Below are 23408 nucleotides of genomic sequence, written 5' to 3'. Positions count from 1 at the left end.
AAAGCTGTTCTTATCACAGCCCCCAGAGACCAAGTTCCCGAAAAGTCTAGTGGTCAGGTTCTCTTCTTACCTTGCTTGACCACAGCGATATTGAATATAGTTGATCACTCCCTACTCCTGGAAACACACTCTCTTTAATGGCTTCCAGGATCCCACACTTTGACTGTTCCCCTTCCTCACTGGCATCTTTACTGGTCTTTCCTGTCTCCTTGATGTCTTTTGCAGCCCCCTCCATGACATTTCCACTTGGTTATCTAATAAGCGTCTTAAATTTAACATGTCCAGATGCAAACTTCTGTCCCTCCAACCTTGCTCTGCCTCAGTCTGACCCAGTGTGATTAAGGACAACTCTAGTCTTCTTGCTCAGGCCAAAAACCTTGAGGTCATCTTCAACATCTTTTTCATATTCCATGTGTTATTCATTAGCAGATCCTTTTGATTGTGTCTTCAGAATTTATTGATCTTTTATCATCAATAAATACTACCTTGGTCCAAGTTATCATTATCTCTTGATTGATCTTTTATCGTCAGTAAATACTACCTTGGTCTAAGTTATCATTATCTCTTGCTCTGATTACTGCAAGAGCCACTTAAGTGGTCCCCCAGCTTCCTTCTGTGTTCCTGTTAAACAGTAGGTCAAATTGCATCACTCCTCTGCTCAGATAAAAAGGCACTCCATCTCACTCTGTCAAAGTTTAAGTGATTAAAATGGCCTGTGATGCTACCTCATCTGTGCCCAGCGTTCCCACCCTCATTTTACTACTCTGTTCTACTCACTTACTCAGTCACACTGCCTCCTGTTCCTTTAACAGTGGCGTGTTTCCCACCCCAGGTCCTTTGTATTTACAGTTCCCACAGCTTAACCACCACTTCTGGATACCCTGCAGCCCTGTCTCCTCTCTTTCTCCACATCTTCAGATGTCACCTGCTCTCTCCCATCTTTCTTGACCACCCTGTTTAAAATTGTGAAGGCCCCCCACTCCTCCCACACCTACTAGCCCACACCCATCAGCCCCTTCTCTGCTTCATTTTTCTCCAGAGCACTTAGGACCTACAGACATACATTTGGTTTCTTTCCTACTAGAATGCAATCTCCACGTGAGTACGGATTTTCCTCTGTTGTTCACGGTTGGATTCCCAGGTACCACTGTCTGGTCTGTTGTAAGTGCTCAATAAATATTTGTTGAATGGAAGAATGAATTGCTCCTACTTTTGAGAAATCAGACTGTTGCTTTAGATGAAATGAAAAGCTGCACAAAATTTATAATGAGATGGATTTGATCAGAACCAAGCATGGTGACTGACATTTGTAGTACCTCAATTAACCATCCACCAGAGTCACCTAGTTTCATTTCAATATATTACATTTTATTCCATCAGCTACTTGTTAAACCTTAACACATTAATGGATTTCAAAGTGTTTTGTATTTTGGTGCTTACCTTTTTTTTATAATTTAAAAAAATCATTTATCTACTTTTGGCTGATGTTTTGATATCTATAAAATGAAAAAAAAATGTGCTTGAGCACCAACTAAAGTAAAAGGATAGGAAAATGTAGTGTCTTCATTTAACAGTAATCTCAAAAAGTTTCCACTCTTAAAATGTGTAACTTCCCCCAAGAAATTGTTACATAAAATTTATACTTTGTTGTTTTTTTCATGTCCTATTCATTCACTTTTCAACTATGTTAATTAAAGGAAAAATTATCAGTCATTGATTATATAATAACAGATAATCCACTTGGAATTCTTTTATTTCATGCCATCTTTTTTTTTAAAAAATCTTTATTGGAGTATAATTGCTTTACAATGGTGTGTTAGTTTCTGCTTTATAACAAAGTGAACCAGTTATACATTTACATATGTTCCCATATCTCTTCCCTCTTGCATCTCCCTCCCTCCCACCCTCTCTATCCCACCCCTCTAGGTGGTCAAAAAGCACCGAGCTGATCTCCCTGTGCTATGCGGCTGCTTCCCACTAGCTATTTTACGTTTGGTAGTGTATATTTTACGTTTGGTAGTGTATATGTGTCCATGCCATTCCCTCACTTTGTCACAGCTTACCCTTCCTCCTCCCCATATCCTCAAGTCCATTCTCTAGTCGGTCTGTGTCTTTATTCCCATCTTGCCCCTAGGTTCTTCATGAGCTTTTTTTTTTTTCTTAGATTCCATATATATGTGTTAGCATACGGTATTTGTCTTTCTCTTTCTGACTTACTTCACTCTGTATGACAGACTCTAGGTCCATCCACCTCACTACAAATAACTCAATTTCGTTTCTTTTCATGGCTGAGTAATATTCCATTGTATATATGTGCCACATCTTCTTTATCCATTCATCTGTCAATGGACACTTAGGTTGCTTCCATGTCCTGGCTATTGTAAATAGAGCTGCAATGAACATTTTGGCACATGACTCTTTTTGAATTTTGGTTTTCTCAGGGTATATGCCCAGTGGTGGGATTGCTGGGTCATATGGTAGTTCTATTTTTAGTTTTTTAAGGAACCTCCATACTGTTCTCCATAGTGGCTGAACCAATTCACATTCCCACCAGCAGTGCAAGAGGGTTCCCTTTTCTCCACACCCTCTCCAGCATTTATTGTTTCTAGATTTTTTGATGATGGCCATTCTGACTGGTGTGAGATGATATCTCATTGTAGTTTTGATTTGCATTTCTCTAATGATTAATGATGTTGAGCATTCTTTCATGTGTTTGTTGGCAGTCTGTATATCTTTTTTGGAGAAATGTCTATTTAGTTCTTCTGCCCATTTTTGGATTGGGTTGTTTGTTTTTTTGTTATTGAGCTGCATGAGCTGCTTGTAAATTTTGGAAATTAATCCTTTGTCAGTTGCTTCATTTGCAAATATTTTCTCCCATTCTGAGGGTTGTCTTTTGGTCTTGTTTATGGTTTCTTTTGCTGTGCAAAAGCTTTGAAGTTTCATTAGGTCCCATTTGTTTATTTTTGTTTTCATTTCCATTTCTCTAGGAGGTGGGTCAAAAAGGATCTTGCTGTGATTTATGTCATAGAGTGTTCTTTCTATATTTTCCTCTAAGAGTTTGATAGTTTCTGGCCTTACATTTAGGTCTTTAATTCATTTTGAGCTTATTTTTGCGTATGGTGTTAGGGAGTGTTCTAATCTCATACTTTTACATGTACCTGTCCAGTTTTCCCAGCACCACTTATTGAAGAGGCTGTCCTTTCTCCACTGTACATTCCTGCCTCCTTTATCAAAGATAAGGTGGCCATATGTGCGTGGGTTTATCTCTGGGCTTTCTATCCTGTTCCATTGATCTATCTTTCTGTTTTTGTTCCAGTACCATACTGTCTTGATTACTGTAGCTTTGTAGTATAGTCTGAAGTCAGGGAGCCTGATTCCTCCAGCTCCGTTTTTCTTTCTCAATATTGCTTTTGCTATTCGGGGTCTTTTGCGTCTCCATACAAATTGTGAAATTTTTTGTCCTAGTTCTGTGAAAAATGCCAGTGGTAGTTTGATAGGGATTGCATTGAATCTGTAGATTGCTTTGGGTAGTAGAGTCATTTTCCCAATGTTGATTCTTCCAATCCAAGAACATGGTATATCTCTCCATCTATTTGTATCATCTTTAATTTCTTTCATCAGTGTCTTATAATTTTCTGCATACAGATCTTTTGTCTCCTTAGGTAGGTTTATTCCTAGATATTTTATTCTTTTTGTTGCAGTGGTAAATGGGAATGTTTTCTTGATTTCACTTTCAGATTTTTCATCATTAGTGTATAGGAATGCCAGAGATTTGTGTGCATTAATTTTGTATCCAGCTACTTTACCAGATTCATTGATTAGCTGTAGTAGTTTTCTGGTAGCATCTTTAGGATTCTCTATAGTATCATGTCATCTGCAAACAGTGACAGCTTTACTTCTTCTTTTCCGATTTGGATTCCTTTTATTTCCTTTTCTTCTCTGATTGCTGTGTCTAAAACTTCCAAAACTATGTTGAATAATAGTGGTGAGAGTGGGCAACCTGTCTTGTTCCTGATCTTAGTGGAAATGGTTTCAGTTTTTCACCATTGAGGACGATGTTGGCTGTGGGCTTGTCATATATGGCCTTTATTATGTTGAGGAAAGTTCCCTCTATGCCTACTTTCTGCAGGGTTTTTATTATAAATGGGTGTTGAATTTTGTCAAAAGCTTTCTCTGCATTGATTGAGATGATCATATGGTTTTTCTCCTTCAATTTGTTAATATGGTGTATCACATTCATTGATTTGTGTATATTGAAGAATCCTTGCATTCCTGGGATAAACCCCAGTTGATCGTGGTGTATGATCCATCCTTTTAATGTGCTGTTGGATTCTGTTTGCTAGTAGTTTGTTGAGGATTTTTGCATCTTTGTTCATTAGTGATATTGTCCTGTAGTTTTCTTTCTTTGTGACATCTTTGTTTGGTTTTGGTATCAGGGTGATGGTGGCCTCGTAGAATGCGTTTGGGAGCGTTCCTCCCTCTGCTATATTTTGGAAGAGTTTGAGAAGGATAGGTGTTAGCTCTTCTCTAAGTGTTTGGTAGAATTCGCCTGTGAAGCCATCTGGTCCTGGGCTTTTGTCATAACATCTTTTTTTTTTTTTTTTTGCGGTACACGGGCCTCTCACTGTTGTGGCCTCTCCGGTTGCAGAGCACAGGCTCCAGATACACAGGCTCAGCGGCCATGGCTTATGGGCCCAGCCGCTCCGCGGTATGTGGGATCTTCCCAGACCGGGGCACGAACCCGTGTCCCCTGCATCGGCAGGCGGACTCTCAACCACTGCGCCACCAGGGAAGCCCTGTCATGCCATCTTAAAATCAAATGCAAATGGGCAGTTTTATGTTTTGTCCGGGAAGAAGAATCTGAAGGTAGAAGAGATTAATTCAGATGCTTTTCCTGTACATAAGGTTGCCATATAAACAGCCTGTGTAAGTCCCTTTTTGTTCCAACTGGAAAAAATATGTTCACTTTTATTGACCAAAAATATTTTTACATGGAGGCAGAAGGAGGAGAAAGGGTTGCTTAGTTGTGCTTGCTAAGCTCTGCTGATGACCCTGTTTCTTTCACTGTTTATCCTTAGTAAATTTCAGGTTCTGAGGCATTTGTGATGTTTATTCAGGCTAACACATGCTCTTGGCATTGCCAAATTCTGATTTGTTCCTGTTAGAATTTTAAGGGTTCCTGAAGTTTTTCTCATTTTTCTCACATTTTCCTTCCACTTTTCAAGGATCTATTTTGATTTGACCTATTGGTACCATGAAATTGGTCTTCTAGTAGGAAGAAAATATATTCCTTCCTGTACAGAAATCTGATGATATTGTATGTTTTGTACTGGGGTTTTCAGTAAATCCTTTTATTGGAGAAATCATCAAGAACTTAACTCTTTAAGTTTCTTGTTTGAATGTGATAATTTAAGTGATATCTCCCAGTTGTTTTTCCACAAAAGTTCTGGTTTATGCCTATTTCTGTAGCGTAATTATTAATAGCACCCCTTTCACTCTAAGACATGCCTAAGTTAAAAAATACATTATTTGGACACTAGTGATAATACTACGAAACTCACTTTTCTTTTGCATTTTACGTAGGATTGATAAGGTTTCTTTTCCTTTTTCTGCCATCTTTCCTCTCAATCCACCCCACACACACAAATATAGGATGGATGGGGAGAGATCAATGTGTGTTATGGAGATGGAGTTAGTAAGAAACAACATGAAAGAATTATGAAAAATTTTGGGAATCAAATGTTAGCTTTGTTTTTTTTTTTTTTTTTTTTTTTTGCGGTACCTGGGCCTCTCACTGTTGTGGCTTCTCCCGTTGCAGAGCACAGGCTCCAGACCCGCAGGCTCAGCGGCCATGGCTCACGGGCCTAGCCGCTCCGCGGCATGTGGGATCTTCCCGGACCAGGGCACGAACCCGTGTCCCCTGCATCGGCAGGCAGACTCTTCAACCACTGCGCCACCAGGGAAGCCCAAAATATTAGCTTTCTAAAAAGCATTTCTAGGGATTAGATATTTGAATTTGTGAACATTTGTTATAATGTTGACCAACTCCCAGCATCTTTCTCTGTTACGATTACATTTGATTATATACTCGGTTTGGACTTTTAAAACTTTAGCTCCATTAGCTTGTTCATGCTGTCAATTTTTATAGTTTGTCTTTTGAAGAACATTTGAATTCCTGCTATTTGTTCTGTAATTGTATTTCTGTTACATTTTCTAATGCATTTAACATTTTTAAATGGATAGTTTATTAGTTATATGGCAGTTATGGTTTTATCTGTGACAGGAATCAATCCATCTAGTGTTTTATCAAACCAGTCTGAGTTTCAAAGAGCATGGGCCAGACAAACAAGTGTATAATATATTCACAATTCTTCCAAGAATTGTTTTTGATTTAACATCTATTTGTGTTAGGAGATAATCATGTAATATAAATCTCATAATGATAGAATTTCCCAAGGAGAAGTTTTCTGTGAAACAAGGGGACTCTTCAGAGAGGCAGCCTAGTATGATGGAGAGCATAGACTCTAGCACCATATGGTTTTGGTTCAAATTTGGGCTCCATAGCTTACTTGCCACGTGACTGTTGTAGGCAAATACTTAACTTCTCTGTGTTTCAGTCTTCTTCGTAAAATGGAGATAATGATACAACCTACACTTTTTGCAGTTGTCATGAAGATTAAATGAGTTATTATATGGGCTTCCCTGGTGGTGCAGTGGTTGAGAGTCTGCCTGCCGATGCAGGGGACACTGGTTCGTGCCCTGGTCCGGGAAGATCCCACATGCCGCGGAGCTGCTGGGCCCGTGAGCCATGGCCTCTGAGCCTGCGCGTCCGGAGCCTGTGCTCCGCAACGGGAGAGGCCACAACAGTGAGAGGCCCGTGTACTGCAAAAAAAAAAAAAAAAAAAAAAAGAGTTATTATATGTACACTGCCTAGCAAAGTTCCTAGCACAGGGTGAGTACTCTGTGTTTGCTATTACTGTTATTGTCAGTGGAAGAATCACTCAGTTTCTCTTTCTCAAACTTAATTTGAAACATTAAAAGTCAATAATATTAAAGGAAGTATTTCTAATCTTTATGTTAAAAGGAATTGTGTTGCTTCTTACTGAAGTATGCAGGTTGTGACAGGATGTGGAAGACATGTTACCTGATAAGAACGGTTTACAGGGACTTCCCCAGTGGCACAGTGGCTAAGAATCCGCCTGCCAGTGCAGGGCACACGGGTTCGAGCCCTGGTCCAGGAAGATCCCACATGCTGCGGAGCAACTAAGCTCATGCGCCACAACTACTGAGCCTGAGCTCTAGAACCCGCAAGCCACAGCTACTAAAGCCCACACGCCTAGAGCCCGTGCTCCTCAACAAGAGAAGCTACTGCAATGAGAAGCCCGTGCACCTCAGCGAAGACCCATTGCGGCCAAAAATAAATGAACAAATAAATACATTTATATATAAAAAAAAAAAGCAACAGTTTACACGGAAATCTTACCAGCAAGCACCTATGAGAGGATCTACTGGTAGAAACTTCAGCTTCTAGCACTTTCTCCCATTCATTTCAGTTTTTCTCTTTTTGAATTACCTTTATTTATTGGTCCTTCAAGCCCCAACTTACATGTCTTCCCGTCATTCACTCATCTGTTCCTCCAGTTAAAAATAATCAACTCCTCTTCTTTGTGGCCATAGAATTTTGTTCATGCGTAAATATAGCACTAATTATAGTTAACCGGATGGTGTAGATTGTAGCATGGTGAATGCCCTGGTATCTTCTAATGACACCTCCTTTCATAAGCCCTAATGTTTGTTTATTCTGGGTTTTATTTCTTTCTCTGTTTCTTCCTTTCTTTCTTCCCTCCCTCCCTCCTTTCTTTCTTTCTTTTTCTTCTTTCTTCCTTTCTTTCCTCCTTTCCCCCTTCCTTCCATCCTTCCTTTCTTTCTTTTTTCTTTCTCTTCCAGTTTTGAAATACAATTGACACACAGCACTGTATAGTTTCAGGCGTCCAGCGTAATGATTTGACTTACATACATCATGAAGTGATGACCACAAGAAGTTTAGCAAACATCCATCATCTCACAGAGATACAAAATTAAAGAAATAGAAAATTTTTTGCCTCACAATGAGAACTTTTAAGATTTACTCTCTTAACACCTTTTGTATGTAACATACAACAGTGTTCATTGTTTTCATCATGTTGTGCATGACATCCCTAGTACTTATTTACCTTATAACTGGAGGTGTGTACCTTTTGACCCCCTTCATCCAATTCCCCCTCCCCCCATCCCCACCTCTGGTAACCACAGATCTGATCTTTATTTCTGAGTTTGTTTGTTTGTTTCTGAGGTATAATGACCTACAATGCTATGTTAGTTCCTGTTCCACAGCATAGTGATTCCATAGTTCTATACATTCCAAAATGATCACCATGGTAAGTCTAATTACCATATTTGCTTTTATTTCTGTTGCCCATTTTTGTAGTAAAGAAAATATATATAGTTAGGGACTGAAGCTTTGCCATCTGCCAGCTAAGCATTCATGATTAATTAGTACTGTAAATGTATCTACTTGGAATTTTGCAACTGAAATAACTTATAGAATAATAAGGCTATAGCATTTGAGAAATGAAAGTTGTGACCAATTTTGGATGGTTTACTGACTAAAATATATAGATCCTCTAGGGATGAAAAATATATAAATGTTTAATATACTTTGAGAATTTCATTCTATCTATAAAATTAAAAATTTCATGTTTCAGTTAATTTGAGAATAGTGGAATATTTCTGAAGGTCTTTGCAGTCAGGATGATATCAGAAAATAATGACTTGCTATTTTGTGATATCTACTTTAAAATGTATCTGCACTTAGATAATAGTGTACAAAAGTTATTCTTTTTAATAAGAGTTATCTATATGCCAGTTTTTTTTAATTATTTTATTTCTGGCTCATAAGCTATTTTACTGATGAATCTCTATTGGCTGACATATTCTAAGTTTTAAAATTGTTGTTAGCATCACTGTACAAAAGATGACTTTGAGCACTGCCACAGCAAGTATGACCACTAAATATTTCTACCTAATAGTTATTAGATAGATTTACTCAAACTGTGTGGATTTTCATGGCTCCCTACTGACATTCTCCATCAGTAATAAAAACCAAATTCTAATATCCAATCCACTTCTTTATGGGAGATAGGTTGATGTGATGTAAAAAACACTCACATTGGAGTAAGACATAGCTGGACTCAAATTATGGCTTTAACACTTCGGCTGTGTGACTTGGGCCTAGGGACTTAAGCCCTCTAAACTTCAGTTTATTCAGCTGTAAAGCAGCTTAGAAAGTATAACATCAAGGATTTGTAGGGACTAAGTGAGCACAATCATTTATGTTATACTCCAAATTTATTTATGTTATAACTCTGTTAGAGAAGAGGATTTTCAAAATAAATTAAGTGACTCTCTGAAAGAAGAGTTACTGTTGGTATTTTTCTTGATTCAAACTTCCACTTTGATTAAAAAACAAACAGGATTTGATCTTTGAGGGCCCATATCTATCTGTATCACTCCTAATTACTCACTATTGTTACCTTCCACCTTTTGGACATTCCCCTTAACTGTCATTCAATGTATCGTTCTGTCAATTTCAGTTCCTGCTGTCACCAGCACTGTAAGTGGATGACTCATAGTCTGACCTCATACTTCCTTGAGCCCCGCATGAGTATTGACCTTCATCTCAGCTCTTTCATATAGCTACTCTAATGTCACACCCTGCATCTTATGAACTAAAATTCCAGAGCTGAAGACACTACTCTACCTCTGAATCACTGTTCTCCGACAGCAATCTCTAGTTTTCCATCTTGCCTGTGCAGCCACTTCCACTTAATCTGTTAGTTATCTTATCAGGACTTCAAGTCCTTTGTCCCTTACTTTCTCCTAATCTCAGTCCTTCTGTGTTCCCTTCTCTTTCCTTCCTCTCCGTGTGAGACCCAGGGTCTATCAGTTTAGCTGTTCTCCTGCTTTTGTCCCAAACTTCATTTCCATTTGGATTCCTGTGATCTCTATATCCCTCATTATAACATTTTATATTGCATTTATTAACTTCTCAAAACCTCAGCTCTCTGGTGGATAATATGTTGGTAATTATACCTACCTCATTAGATTATGGTAAGAATTAAATGAGTTGCTATAAATACAGCTGTTTACCCTACCTTCCCTTCGACCCTTGTGGAGAAAGGTAATATGACATTTGGAGAGTAGACCATGTTTGTACCTACACTGCTGTGTGCTGCTAGAGAAACTCACCAAGCCAGGCACATTTGTATAATATACACTGTGGGACACCAACCCTTAGGGTGTCCCTGAGATTATCAGTTAGTCCAATTCCAAGCAAGCCCATTTATGAGTCTTTAAAAGATGGATACTTGTGTAGTCGGAATAACTGAAGTGTACATTTACACTTTAGAAACCTCCGAGAAGCAAGGGATAATGCTGTGGCTGAAAAGGACCGAGCAGTGATGGCTGAAAAGAATGCTCTAGAAAAACATGATCAGCTCTTAGACAGGTAAGCATCCTGAAAATAGAAATGTTAAGACTCTTCGATTTTTGTTCCTGTTACTCTTTCTTTTAGAATATATTTTTTAATAGAAGTTTAATTTTCATTTCAGTTGAAGTGTAATTTATATGTAATAATTTACATATGTAAAAATTGCATATATTGAAACAAGATAGAGAAGAGTTTCCTTATACCCCTTTGGTCAGTCTGAACTACCACCCATCAAGAGGCAAACACTTTGTGATTTCTCTCACCATAGCTTAGCTTGTTCTTCATGGACTAAAAATAAATGGAATTGTACAGTATGTACCCTTTTGTGTCTAGCTTCTTTCACTCAACATTATATGTTTTCATCCATTTTATGTTGTATCAGAAGTTCATTTCTTACTGTTGCTGGGCATAAATATACCACAGTTTGTTTATTCATTCACTTGTCAATGGACGTTTAGTTTGTTTTCAGTTTGACGCTATCATGAATAAAGCTGCTATGAACATTTTTATACAAGTTTCTTTGTGGGTATATGTTTCTGTTTCTCTTGGATAAATACCTAGGAGTGGAACTGCTAATCATCGAGTAGATGAATGTTTTACTTTAAAAGAACCTGCCGGACAACTCCAAGGTGATTGTACCATTGTATACTCCCCAGTTTTTTTTTCAAAAACCTATATTTTCTGGTTCATGTCTGTTGGAGGGAGGGGAAGAGAGAGAGTAATTTGTCTTTAATTAATCAGTAGAAAATATATTTAATAACCTAGTTAAAAGGAAAATCACTGATGAGTATTAAAGTAAATATCGTTACCTCATCAAACAATGTATTTTAGTGGTTCAACTACATGCAGAGTAAACAGAGTGGTTACCTTTTTTTTTTTTAACTTTTTATTTTGAAATACTTTCAGACAGAAAAGTTGCTAAAATAGTACAGAAAAGTTTTCATGTACCTTTCACATACTGGTAAACTTTGAAAATAAACTCTGAAGATAATCTCAGTGGGTCTTTTAATTGTTAAATGAAGATTACAGATTAATTTGTGGTTTAAGCAATACATGGAACTAATAATTCAAGCAAGTTTTCACATAATTAAACTATTGCTAATCCTCTAGAATGTCAAAATCTTTTAGAATGGTCCAAATTGTTATACTTCTGAATTCACATCAACCTTATAAACTTGACTCATGGAGAAATTCTAATAAATGTAATAATGAAGAAATCTTTTCTATAATGTGAAAGTATGTCTAATTCTAAAGATCTTAATATAAAATTAAACATTTATAAACCAGCTGCTTTTATTAGCATGCTGTTGCAACCTATCTTAAAATTGTCTTTTATTATGTATAATCCTTCTGTTTATAAATCTATATCATGTCCACTAAAGATTTACTTAGCTCCTTGTTGTTGTTTTTGAATGTGATATATTTAGTAATGGCTCTAGAATAATATTTATGGACCAACTAACAAGCTTTAAAAGAAAGAATAAGTAAACCAGAACTTACATTCACGCAAAATTTCATAACTTGCTAACTTGGTATGTGGTTGTGAGTTTGGAGAGAGAAGAATAGTAAATGTGACCTTAAAATTGGCTGCTTATACTAAGCTCTGTAATGTCCTACAGTCTGAATCTAAAATCCTTCTTATCCTACTTGTTCACACACTAGCAACTGGGTATTTATCCTGAAAGCCATGCAATACTTTAATATCTTCTGAATTACAGAGAATTCAGTCATTTAATGTTTGTAAAGCACATTAGAACAGTGTCTTGCACATAGTAGTTCTATAGAAATTATTGGTATTATAGAAAAATTTGCTGAGTTAATTCTGCTTTAACTAATGGAATTTTTGCTCTTAATTCCTTGAAGTGATAGTAAAACTTTCCTTATTTGGAGCCTAATTTTCATCCAACCTTAAAAAATTAGGACAGTTTTAAAATCAGGACAAAGAAGGGAAAAAAAGAAAATGTTTCTAGACACACTAGAAATAACCTATGAGCAGCAAATAGTGTTAGTGCTCAGAACTTTAAAGCACATTATAGGACCAAGGATTTATTGAAAAAATGAGAATAATGTCTGGAATCTAAAACTCAAAATAAGCTTGGGCTTTAATAAAATGCCTAAAACAGCTAAATGTACTTATCTGGTTTTTGAGCTACAATATTAAAGTAAAGGGGAAAATCCCCATGCTTAGGGTTATAATGTTGCTAGATGATTTCAAAAAAGTAGGATTCTAGATATCCCCACAATTTAATTTTTCCTTAATTACTCTATAAACTTATTACAATTCATGTCAATAATTTCAAAAGACTTTTAGTGAAACTTGACCAGCTGACTCTAAGATTCTTTTTCAGAATTGCTGTGGCTATGCTTGTGCCTACTCTTGTACGTTTACTCTTCCACATGAATTTCTATAGTTATATTTTTCATGTTAATACCTTTCATCCGTCCAGAGTTCATTTTGGGGTATGGTGTAGATAGAGAACGAATTTTATTTTATCTTGCTCACTATTAAGTTAACTGTACATTTAATGGCATCCAAATAAAAATACCAGCAAGATTTTTTTCTGCTTAACCTACACTCTAACTTTCTCTTGTGTTGGGTGGTATGGGAGTAGCACAGGCCTTTTGGAATCCTGGAAAGGGTAAGTGAGTTAGGGATGTATTTGGATTAAGTGGTTTGCAGTCACTTCTGTTTACAGTTAAATTATTGCTAGCCATTTCTGAGTATCAGTGGCTTCCAGGAATATTCTTATTACCCACTGTGCAACATAGGTTGTCAGAGATAGGAATGTGTCTCAGGTACCCATTACTGGAACCAGGGATTATTGACCTTCTTTCTTGGTGGAGGGATAAGCAAGATGCAATCATTTATCCTTTATTTTGGAGGAAAAGCCCTGGCAATCCTCTGACCAGTGGATACTTAAACTTCTTACTGATGTGGTGGCTTCTCGAATCTTCATAGGGTTTTTTTTCCCCAGCTTTATTAAGGTGTAATTGACAAATTAAATTGTAAGGTATTGAAAGTGTACAGTGTGATGATTTGATATACACATACATTGTGAAAGGGTTCTCCCCTCATGGAGTTAATTGACACATCCACCACCTCACATATTTACCTTTTTTTTTTTGGTGGGAACATTTATGGATTTAAGGTCTCTCATAACAAATTTCAGTTATACGCTACAGTGTTATCAACTGTTGTCACTGTGTTATACATTAGATCCTCAAACATTATTCATCTTACAGCAGGATTTTTTTAACCAAATGTATCAAATCTATGGTTCATATGAAAAAATTAAAGATATTTCTTAAATAATAAGACTTGAAAGTCGAAATTACTCCTTGATCCATGGGCTGCAGAATCGATGTGTTAGCAGGCATGAAAACAACATTCATCTCATTGTACATCTATCCTCAGAGCTGTTGGTTAACTAAACACATTGTCATTGAGCAGTAATATTTTGAAAGGAATCTTTTTTGTTTTTTGAGCAGTAGGTCTCAACAGTGGGCTTAAAGTATTCAGTAAAACCATGTTGTAAACAGATGTGCTGTCATCCAGGCTTTGTTGTTCCACTTATAGAACACAAGTAGAGTAGATTTAGCACAATTCTTAGGGCCCTAGGATTTTCAGAACGGTAAATGAACATTGGCATCAACTTAAAGTTACCAGCTTCATTACCCCCTAACAAGAGAGTCAGACTGTCCTTTGAAGATTTGAAACCAGGCATTGACTTCTCCTCTCTAGCTATGAAAGCCCTAGATGGCATCTTCTTCCAATAGAAGGCTGTTCCATCTACATTGATAACTTGTTTATTGTAGGCATCTTCATTAATTATCTTAGCTAGATCTTGTGGATAACTTGTTACAGCTTCTACATCATCACTTGCTGCTTCACCTTGTGTTTAAGTTTTATGTTATGGAGATGACTTCTTTCCTTAAATTTCATGATCCCATGAACCAGCCTCTTCAAGGTTCAAACTTTTCTTCTGCAGCTTCCTTACCTCTCTTAGCTTTCAAAAAATTGAAGAGACTTAGGGCCTTTCTCTGGATTAGGCCTGGCTTCAGGGAGCGTTGTGGCTGGTTTGGTCTTCTATCCAGACCACTAAAACTTGCTTCATATCAGCAGTAAGGCTGTTTTGCTTTCTTCATTCCTGTGTTCACTGGAGTAGCACTTTTAATTTCCTTCAAGAACTTTTCCTTTGCATCCACAACTTGGCTAACTGTTAAGCACAAGAGGCCTAGCTTTCAGGCTATATTGACTTTCAACATGCCTTCCTCGCTAAGCTTAATCATTTCTAGCTTTTGATTTAAAATGAGAAACGTGTGACACTTCCTTTCACTTAAACACTTTGGAGGCCATTGTAGGGGTACCGATTGGCCTAATTTCAGTATTGTTGTGTCTCAGGGAATAGGGAGGCCCAAGGAGAGGGAGAGAGCCTGGGAAGATAGGCAGGGAATCTGTAAATGACCTTAAATGCTAAGCTATGCAGTCTGGATGCCATTCTGTTGAATGACATTATCAGAGTTCTCAGTTTTAGAACAATTACCCCAGAAGAATGAGGAATGAAAGTAATACTAAACTGATAACAGGAAGATAGTTCAGAGAACATTATAAATAGTTTGCTATCTTATATAGGCATGGTTCATGGCGCCCCCAAACCATTACATTAGTAACATCAAAAATCACTGATCCCAGATCACCATAATAATAATAATAATGAAGAAGTTTGAAATATTGTGAGAATTACCAAAATATGACACAGATACTAAGTGAGCAAATGTTGGGAAAATGGCACTGATAGACTTGCTTGATGCCACAAACCTTCAATTTGTAAAAAATGCAGCATGTACGAAGTTCAATAAAGCAAAAGCACAATAAAAGGAGGTATGTCTGTATAGGCTTGGAAGATTTTAATATGGAGATACTATTCTACAGTAATAGAAGTTATATCTAGAATGTGATTGGTGATTATCTTATTTATAGAATCATGCTGGGTCTGGGCACCCAAGCTCTAAACCAAAGGTCTTAAGAGGAAAATGACCAAACATATTCAAAAGATTAGAAAATGTCCTACAGTGTCAGATTATAACTGTCTACAGATATTTAAAGTGTACTTTTCTCACGTGATCAGGCCTAAAGTAGTAGAATTGGGACCACTGAGTAAACATTACAAAAAAGGGTAAAGATAAACTTTCTAATAGGGACTTTCAAAATGCCTTGACATCAAGTATATTCTTCATCATTAGAAGTGTGCAGGCATCAGCTGGCCAGGCATTCAGTAGGATTGTGTTTGTAAGCATCGAAGTATTAAGTGGGTAGCTTGATGAGTCTAAAGTCCCTTTTGATTCTGAAATTATCTGTAATGTAACAACAGCTCAAAAGAGTTGATACACTGGTTAAGTTACCATGTAAAGGGAATGGTGAACCCAAGCTGTTTTTGAGTGTATTTTTTTTAATCTCTGCAGTTCACTTTTCCTGTTTTTTGTTTGTTTCAAAATAAAAACCTAGTATTTAGGACTATTATTTGAAAAAGACACTATATATTTTTTAAATATCCACTGGATTTTTTAAAAAATACTTATTTATTTATTTGGCTGCATCGGGTCTTAGTTGCGGCACATGGGACCTTTTAGTTGCAGCATGCGGAATCTTTAGTTGCAGCATGTGGGGTCTTTAGTTGCAGCATGTGGGATCTAGTTCCCCAACCAGGGATCGAACCCAGGCCCACGGCATTGGGAGTGCAGAGTCCTAGCCACTGGACCACCAGGGAAGTCCCTCCACTGAATTTTTTTTGGGTATAGATTGCCTAAGAATATTTTGGGCATATCATGTATATTTTTTGTATATACTGAAACCCAAGGAAAAGTATTATTTTATTTTTCAGAGGTTGAGTTTTTAATACTCAGGTGTGTGATTCTGGTTTCCTTTGTGTCAAAATCAGAATAAACAGATGTATTTCAATCTTTACATGCATTGTGATTTCTGTGAATCATGCTTAAGTAAAGTCCAAGACATGTCTATACACAATTTTCTAGTCAGGTATAACTAATCTCAACTTTTTCATTTTGTTGAAAGTTTTACTTTATCAAATGCTTCATTTAATGATCAAACAACCTGTGTTATTATAAAGAGAAATGTAAGGAAGTAGTATGCCGCTTTCAAACTTGAATGAAAAAGGCTTTTTGCTGAAGGACTTTAATTTTCTACAAAAAAATGGACTTTTCTCAGGCATATAAAAGACCTGTGTATGTCCCAATTCAAGTCCAACAATTCATTTAATAGTAAGTAACAAATACCCAGCTTTCATGAACAGGAACAGTTATTACCTCTTATTCTGTTGCTTTGAATCTCTGTAAGCACTCTGAGGATTCTTTCTGCCACAAAGGGGAAATTTTTAAACTCAATCAGGGTGACTAGAATAAATTTGAATACACTGTTACATCTGTGGGATCCTACAGAAGAGACCTATGTTTGAATCTAAAGTGTTAGCTTGTAATCCAGAATTAATTTTAATAGCTTTTTTTTTCAGTTATAGTTGTTTTAATTTTTTTTAAAACTATGGTTTGATGTATTCGGAATAGTTTTTTCAGTTTGTTAAGTATTTTTAAATGAATATTACTTAAATTATGCTTTCATAATTATTTAAATTATGTTTTCAATCCCTACAACTTCTCTGGTAATAATAGAATTTTGTCCTCATTTTTTCTCTTAGAAGACCAAAGTAAGGGGGAATAGATCTAGTGAGTAGATTGAGTTTTATGTTATACTGGGCTAGTTTAAAGCTTGATATAGCAGCCAGCTGTCCTAAATTTCCATTCAGTGCTTTATCCCCAAGAGTAGAACAGTTCTGACATGCTTTTATTCTACCTTTTATCATATTCTTATACTGTTTTATCTTTGTTTATCTGCTTTTTTAATCTTGCCTTGCTTCCTCAGCAGGCAAGTAAATGTTTGTGTCATTTTCAATATAAACTTAATGGGATAAAGGATGTTGAGATTTGAAATAAAAGCTATAGTACTGTACTTAAACTTTGTTTACTTAATAAATTCTGTGATAATTTTATTCATATTATTCTTAGTTTTCATGATTACATAAAGTAATTCACATCATAATTGTTACTTGAATGCAGAAATTCTTGATTCTCAATCCTATATTAAGTTATTCTTTTGACATACCTCTTTATGAAAGAAAAAATATACCATAAATTCGTGCTTCTTAAATAATTTTTAGTATTTGATTTTTTTCTTTGAAAATTTGCAAAATACTCTAATTATAAGCTACTCTAATGATTTTTCAGAGTTTATAAAATTATCTTTTGTTACTTGATTTCTCTTATTCTTTAAAATGTTCTATTTGCCTATTGGTTTGTTTCATTTATATTGAAATAGTCTAGCCCCATGTTCTCAAATTTCTCTTGGCTTTTAAGCTGCTGTTCCATCTGACATATATTTGTCCACTTATATAGGATATCTCAAGCTGGTCTCATTACATCCTAAGTTACCACAATTGACTCTATTCCTTTCCTAATAAAGGCTTTGGAAATAGTAGTACATAATGTAGTGTACATGAAAGCATTAAGAAATTTATTGCTGAGGTGAAAAATATCTGTTCCTTCTCAGTCTAGACACAAACCTTTGAAAGGAACCGATAGGAAGCACCCATATTCGGATCACAATGTATGGATTTTGTTTTATCCACCTCTCATCTATCTTCCTTTTTCTTTATTAGGTATTGGTCTGATCTGACATTCCTTGCCCCACCAGAAACAATGGCCCAGGGTGTCCTTTAACCATTCATGGATAATTTGTTGCTTATAATTCGGCTTAAATGGCACGCTAGTTCTGAAGTGATACACCTATTCTCCTCCACTTCAAAAGAATGTATCTTTTTTTTTTGCCACATCTTATTTAATTATGAATAAATTCAGAGATGTGTGTTGTATTTATAATTGAACCATCCTGCATTCATGTTCTCAAACATAATATAAACTTAAGTCTCTAATATTCCCATTATTTTCCAGATGGGAAAGAAAAACCTCATGAAACTTGGAAAATAAATTTTTTGCAAAAGAATGTATCTTGAATATTTTTGTGCAGCGAGTCAAAATACACACATACACGAAGCAATTAGATATTCTTTTCTGTCAGTCTTTTTTTCTCAAAGAAGGACTGGTGGCTTCTGTGGCCAAAAAGGATATTTACTCTATATCAGGAGAATTAATGATGGATGCCAATATTGTTAGCCTGCAAGTCCATGGGATAGAACATCTTTATACAGTAATAGACTAGAGTTATCAGCATATTTTGTTGTTTAGGTGGAACAATTGATGTAGAGAAGGCTGTTTTCATACCTACCGACTTAAACCTCTTCTCTCCTCAATCCTGAATAACTCTCAATGGCCGTCACTCTCAGGAGATCAATTGACTGTTGATCTTATAAAATCAAAGCTGTGCTCCAGCATTCTATCTTGGTCCTTACTCTTTTTTAACTTCTTATTTCAAATTTCATGTGTACACAAAAGCTACGAGAATGATGCAAAGAATTCCTTTATATCTTTTATCTAAATTCACCCCTTTTTAACATTTTGCTACATTTGTTTTATCATTTTTATTCTCTCTCTCTTTCTCTCCCCTCACCCCCTCTTTCTCTCCCCTCAGCCCACACATTATTTTTTTTCTGAATAGTTTAGTAGACTGAATGCATCATATACTCTTGCCTCTTCAAGGTTTATTTTCTAGGAATAAGAATATTCTCTTATATAACCACAGTACACTTATCAAATTCAGGACAACATTGATAATAATACTTTTATCCATTTTTATCAGTTGTCCGAATGATATCTTTTTATAACAGTTTTTTTTCTGGCACAGCATCCCGTCCAGAATTATGCTCTGCTTTTTGTTATCACACCTCTTCAGTCTCTTTTAATCTGAAACAGTTCTTCAGTTTTTCTTTTCTATTTTGTTTTCATGACATTTGATTCTTTTTATGTTGGATCATATACACATATATGTCTCTTCCTTCTGGGATCTCTCCTACTCAGCTTTAACTGTCACTTTAGGGAATGATCAACAGTGTTTTTAAACTCAAACCATACCTTTCCTTGTGTTTTGTAAACTTGTATTTCCAGCTACGTGATTGACATTTTTATCTCAGTGTTTTTCTGGGACTTTAAATTCAGTATTTGTGAAACAAACTCAGCTTCCTCTCACATGCACCCTTCCCAAGACAGAATGTGGGTTCAGCTGACTTCAAGTCAGTAAACTATACTGCCATTTTTAAGTCATTTCTGTTTGAACTTTCAGAATAATAATCCTTTCCCCTTGCTCCTGTGTGTAGGTTTGTCAAATTTCATAGCTTCTCCCCCTATAGTATCTCTAAAATCCTCTGCACTCCTGCTGGCAGTCATCCTGGGTCAGCTTCTTGTTACTTCTTGACTGGGGTCGTGCTGTAATTGTGTACGATAACCTCTCAATTCGTTGCTCCATCTTTCCCCCTCGCTTAATCCTCTTGCTCAGACCTTTTCTTCCTGCCATAGTTTTGCATCCTAACATCATCATTTGCCCAGACACTTGAACAAGAAAGCTGGTGGTTCACAACTACTTTTTTTTCCTCACTCTCCTTCCTATTTGTTCAACCAACAGGTTGTTTATTGATAACTGCCATGTGCCATTTGCTGTGCTAGATGTTGATGTACATAAATAAATCAATAAATGGGAGGTTGCCCCTGTTGAGAGTCAATTGAGGTAAATGGAAAATGAGCAAACAGATTCATAATTGTTATAATTATGTGTTTTGATGATTGCTATGAACTAGATTGTGTGAGGAGGAATAATGGCTCCTGCAGGGTATATCATGATAGGATAGTCCAGAAAGGCCTCTCTGAGCACTTAAACTAAACAAATATCATGTTTTTTCTAATTCCTAAATATATCTAATCTTTTCCCGCCTCTTAATCCCAGGTGCCACTGCTTTAGTCAAGTCTTTCTTTTCTCTTGCCTGAACTATTTATAATAGTCTCTGAACTATCTCACCGCTTTCAGTTTAGTCCTATTTTCATCACTTATTCTTCCAGGGTAATTGTTCTAAAACTCAGAACCCTAATTATGTCATTCAGCAGAATGGCGTCCATACAGCACACAGCTTAGCTCAGGGTCATTCACAGACTTCTGGCCTGTCTTCCCAGTTGCAGATATTTCTTTTGATTCTCCCCCATTTACTCAAGACAAACGGATCTCTTCAAGTTCTGTAAGTGTTTATATGGGTTCTTTGCTAGGAATGACCTTTTCTCTTCCCTTGCTCATGTATCTTACCATTCATCTACTAGGTAGATACCCATTCATTTGGTAAGAATGAAATCCATGATCATGTCTTCTATGCATGCCTTAACTTCCTGTCAGAAATGCTGAAGTCTCTTCTCTCTGTTTTCTAGCATTATATTATAATTGTGTGTTTGTTTACAAGTCTTTCCTCTGAAGTATTGGGGGTTTTTTTGAAGTCAGAGATTTTCTCTTCCCCATTTTTGCTTCTCTAGTAAGGTAAGGCCTCTACTCAGTGTCTTTGATGTAAGTAATTCTCAATAAATATCAATTTCAGTTGATTAGAGCTTACCATGTTCATTTTGACTCACAACTTTCCATTATGAAGGCAGTTCAAGTGCTGAAAAGAGTGCCCAGGACTCGTCTTCATTTTACTGTATCAGTGGTTCCCAAATCTAGATGAATTTCAGTCACCTGGAGAGATTTTTTTTTTTGGAAGACATATTTTTTTGCCTCCCTCTACTCCTAGTATCTAGTGTACTTCCTACAAAACCCCCCAAATAATCCTAAACTATCCATTCATCGAATATGTGTTTGAGAAACACGACAACAGCTTTTGAAAACACTTGTAAGCTATAAGTTCTAAAGAAATGCTAGTTATTACTATCTATCACTGTGCCCTTCTTGGTGCCTTAACCAGTAATCTCAAAGAAGATGTAAGCTTCTTCTTGAAGGCTAATGCCCTAAGTACCCTAAGATTTGAAAGAACTTGAGCAACTGTTGGTTATCTTATTAAAACATTGTTATCAGACCAAGGCCAGAAGACAGGAAATAAACAAATGTCTCTATGCTCTGAAACACTGAAGAGGAAAGATTCTAGAACTATATACATCAGTAAACTTGAATGTAGCCCACTATGAACATTCTAAAACAGATCATTAAACAGATAGTGAGCATTTAGAAATGGAAATGGTGAAAACCAGAAGTCACCATTAGTTAACTATTAAGTCTTGACAAACTACTTTTACTTCTTTTTTTTTTTTTGAGGTATTTACTAGAATTTCTAGAGAAGAGTGCCAGTGATAGAAGGTATCTCAATTTCAGCAAAACATTTTATTAAGATTATCTTTGTAGAGACATGGGAATTGTGAAATTAATAACACTGTAAATAAGTGATGAATTGAAAGCAGTTTAAATATCAGTTTCAAAGAATGTTGATTAGTAGATCAACCTAGAGGGACATTACTGATGAAATGTTTACAGGCTTTTTACTTAATTCTTAACCTGCCATTGGTTAAATCATATTGGTTAAACCTAGATTTCTCAGTGAGCCCAGTGCGTAATTCTCTTCAAATTTCACACTTTAGACAGACTTTCATTCAGTAAATAAATTTAGTGAATTGTGCACCTTGTACCTGTCACGTACCCCATTTTGATATCCCTCTTTCCATTCTCAGTGATTAACAGGGAAGTAACTATAAGTTAGCCAGTATTGCATAAAATCATAGGCTAGGAAACTCTGACCTATGATTTAAAGAAACATTTGTTTTTAAGGGAACTCTGAAATGTTAAGTTGATGGAGGACTTCTAAAAATGAAGATTTTGTAAGAGCATTTTTAGGATTTTCTCTGTTTGAATATTATATGGATGAAAAGAAAATGAAGAAGATACTCTCATCTCCATTGGAAACTAAGGGAAGCCTCAATATGGTGTCATAAATTTCAAAGAATTTTGGTCAGAAACCGTGTAACCAGAACACTCTACAATTTAGCAGGTAGAGTACAGTGAGGTGGATAGTATACAGAGGAAATTCTGCGCAGCTCCTGGAACTCTGCAGTAGAACTTTCTGTAATAATGGAGATATTCTTTATCTGCCCTATCCCATACAGTAGCCACCAGGCACGTTGGGCACTTGAAGTTTAGCTAGTGTAGCTGAGAAACTGAATATGTTTTATTTTAATTAACTTAAATTTAAATAGCTACTTGTGACTTCAGGCTCTTATTATATTAGACAGCTTAGCCCTAAAGTGAAGGGGTAAAAGCTGGAAATTTCAACCTCTTTCTCCATCATATATCTGCAGGAATGCCAGGCTAGAGGAGAGCCTGTTTAGTTGTGCTGTATCTTTTTTCCTTTTGTGTGATTTAGATTCTCAACCAAGAGTGATGGGGTGTGTATTAAAGCAAACCAAATAGATGTAAAACAGATAAATTGCAGAGAATGCTTGCTGTTCCATAGGTTGAATGGGGGTTATGTAAAATCTGAGGGGTTATGATGAAATTTGTAGTCTAAACTGACTTTTTACCAATATGACTAACTCTCCCAGAAAGAGAGAAATAAATACAAAATATGAGAGACAAGACTAGAACTATAAACTTCCAATCCCATAAACTTGACCATGGGTAAAAGTATTTGGAGAAAATACAAACATAAGCTTCCAGACTTGGAACCTCAGCTTTCTCCCCACCTTTAAGCAAGGAAATTGCTGACCAGATAATATTTTCCTAGTCCTCCAGTTCATTGCATAATGGAACAATCCAAACAATGTTTTGTTAAACAGGAAAGAGGCAAAATGAAGTCTTGGCTAGAACTGCCTTCATTCAAAGATTATTAAGTGATGGGGT

General features: G+C 36.3%; 1 protein-coding gene across 8 annotated transcripts in view; it reads left to right on the top strand.

Annotated features, from left to right (window-relative positions):
* Nucleotides 1–23408, top strand: part of PIBF1 (progesterone immunomodulatory binding factor 1) — a 226777-nt gene that overhangs the window by 61896 nt on the left and 141473 nt on the right. For all 8 annotated transcript variants that reach the window (XR_002645063.3, XM_022577055.3, XM_089899451.1 and 5 more), the window contains one exon: nucleotides 10448–10546. Coding sequence is in view for 7 of the 8 variants with exons in the window: in XM_022577055.3 (XP_022432763.1) it covers nucleotides 10448–10546 (99 nt within the window). In the remaining variant the exon portion in view is untranslated. The remainder of the gene's footprint in view (nucleotides 1–10447; nucleotides 10547–23408) is intronic.

The sequence above is a fragment of the Delphinapterus leucas genome, chromosome 18 (assembly GCF_059928025.1).
Source record: "Delphinapterus leucas isolate spDelLeu-1000000601 "Yukka" chromosome 18, BTC_Dleu_Yukka2, whole genome shotgun sequence".
NCBI classification, from domain to species: Eukaryota; Metazoa; Chordata; class Mammalia; order Artiodactyla; family Monodontidae; genus Delphinapterus; species Delphinapterus leucas.
Note: the sequence above shows the minus strand (reverse complement) of the source record. Positions and strands in the feature narration are given on the sequence as shown.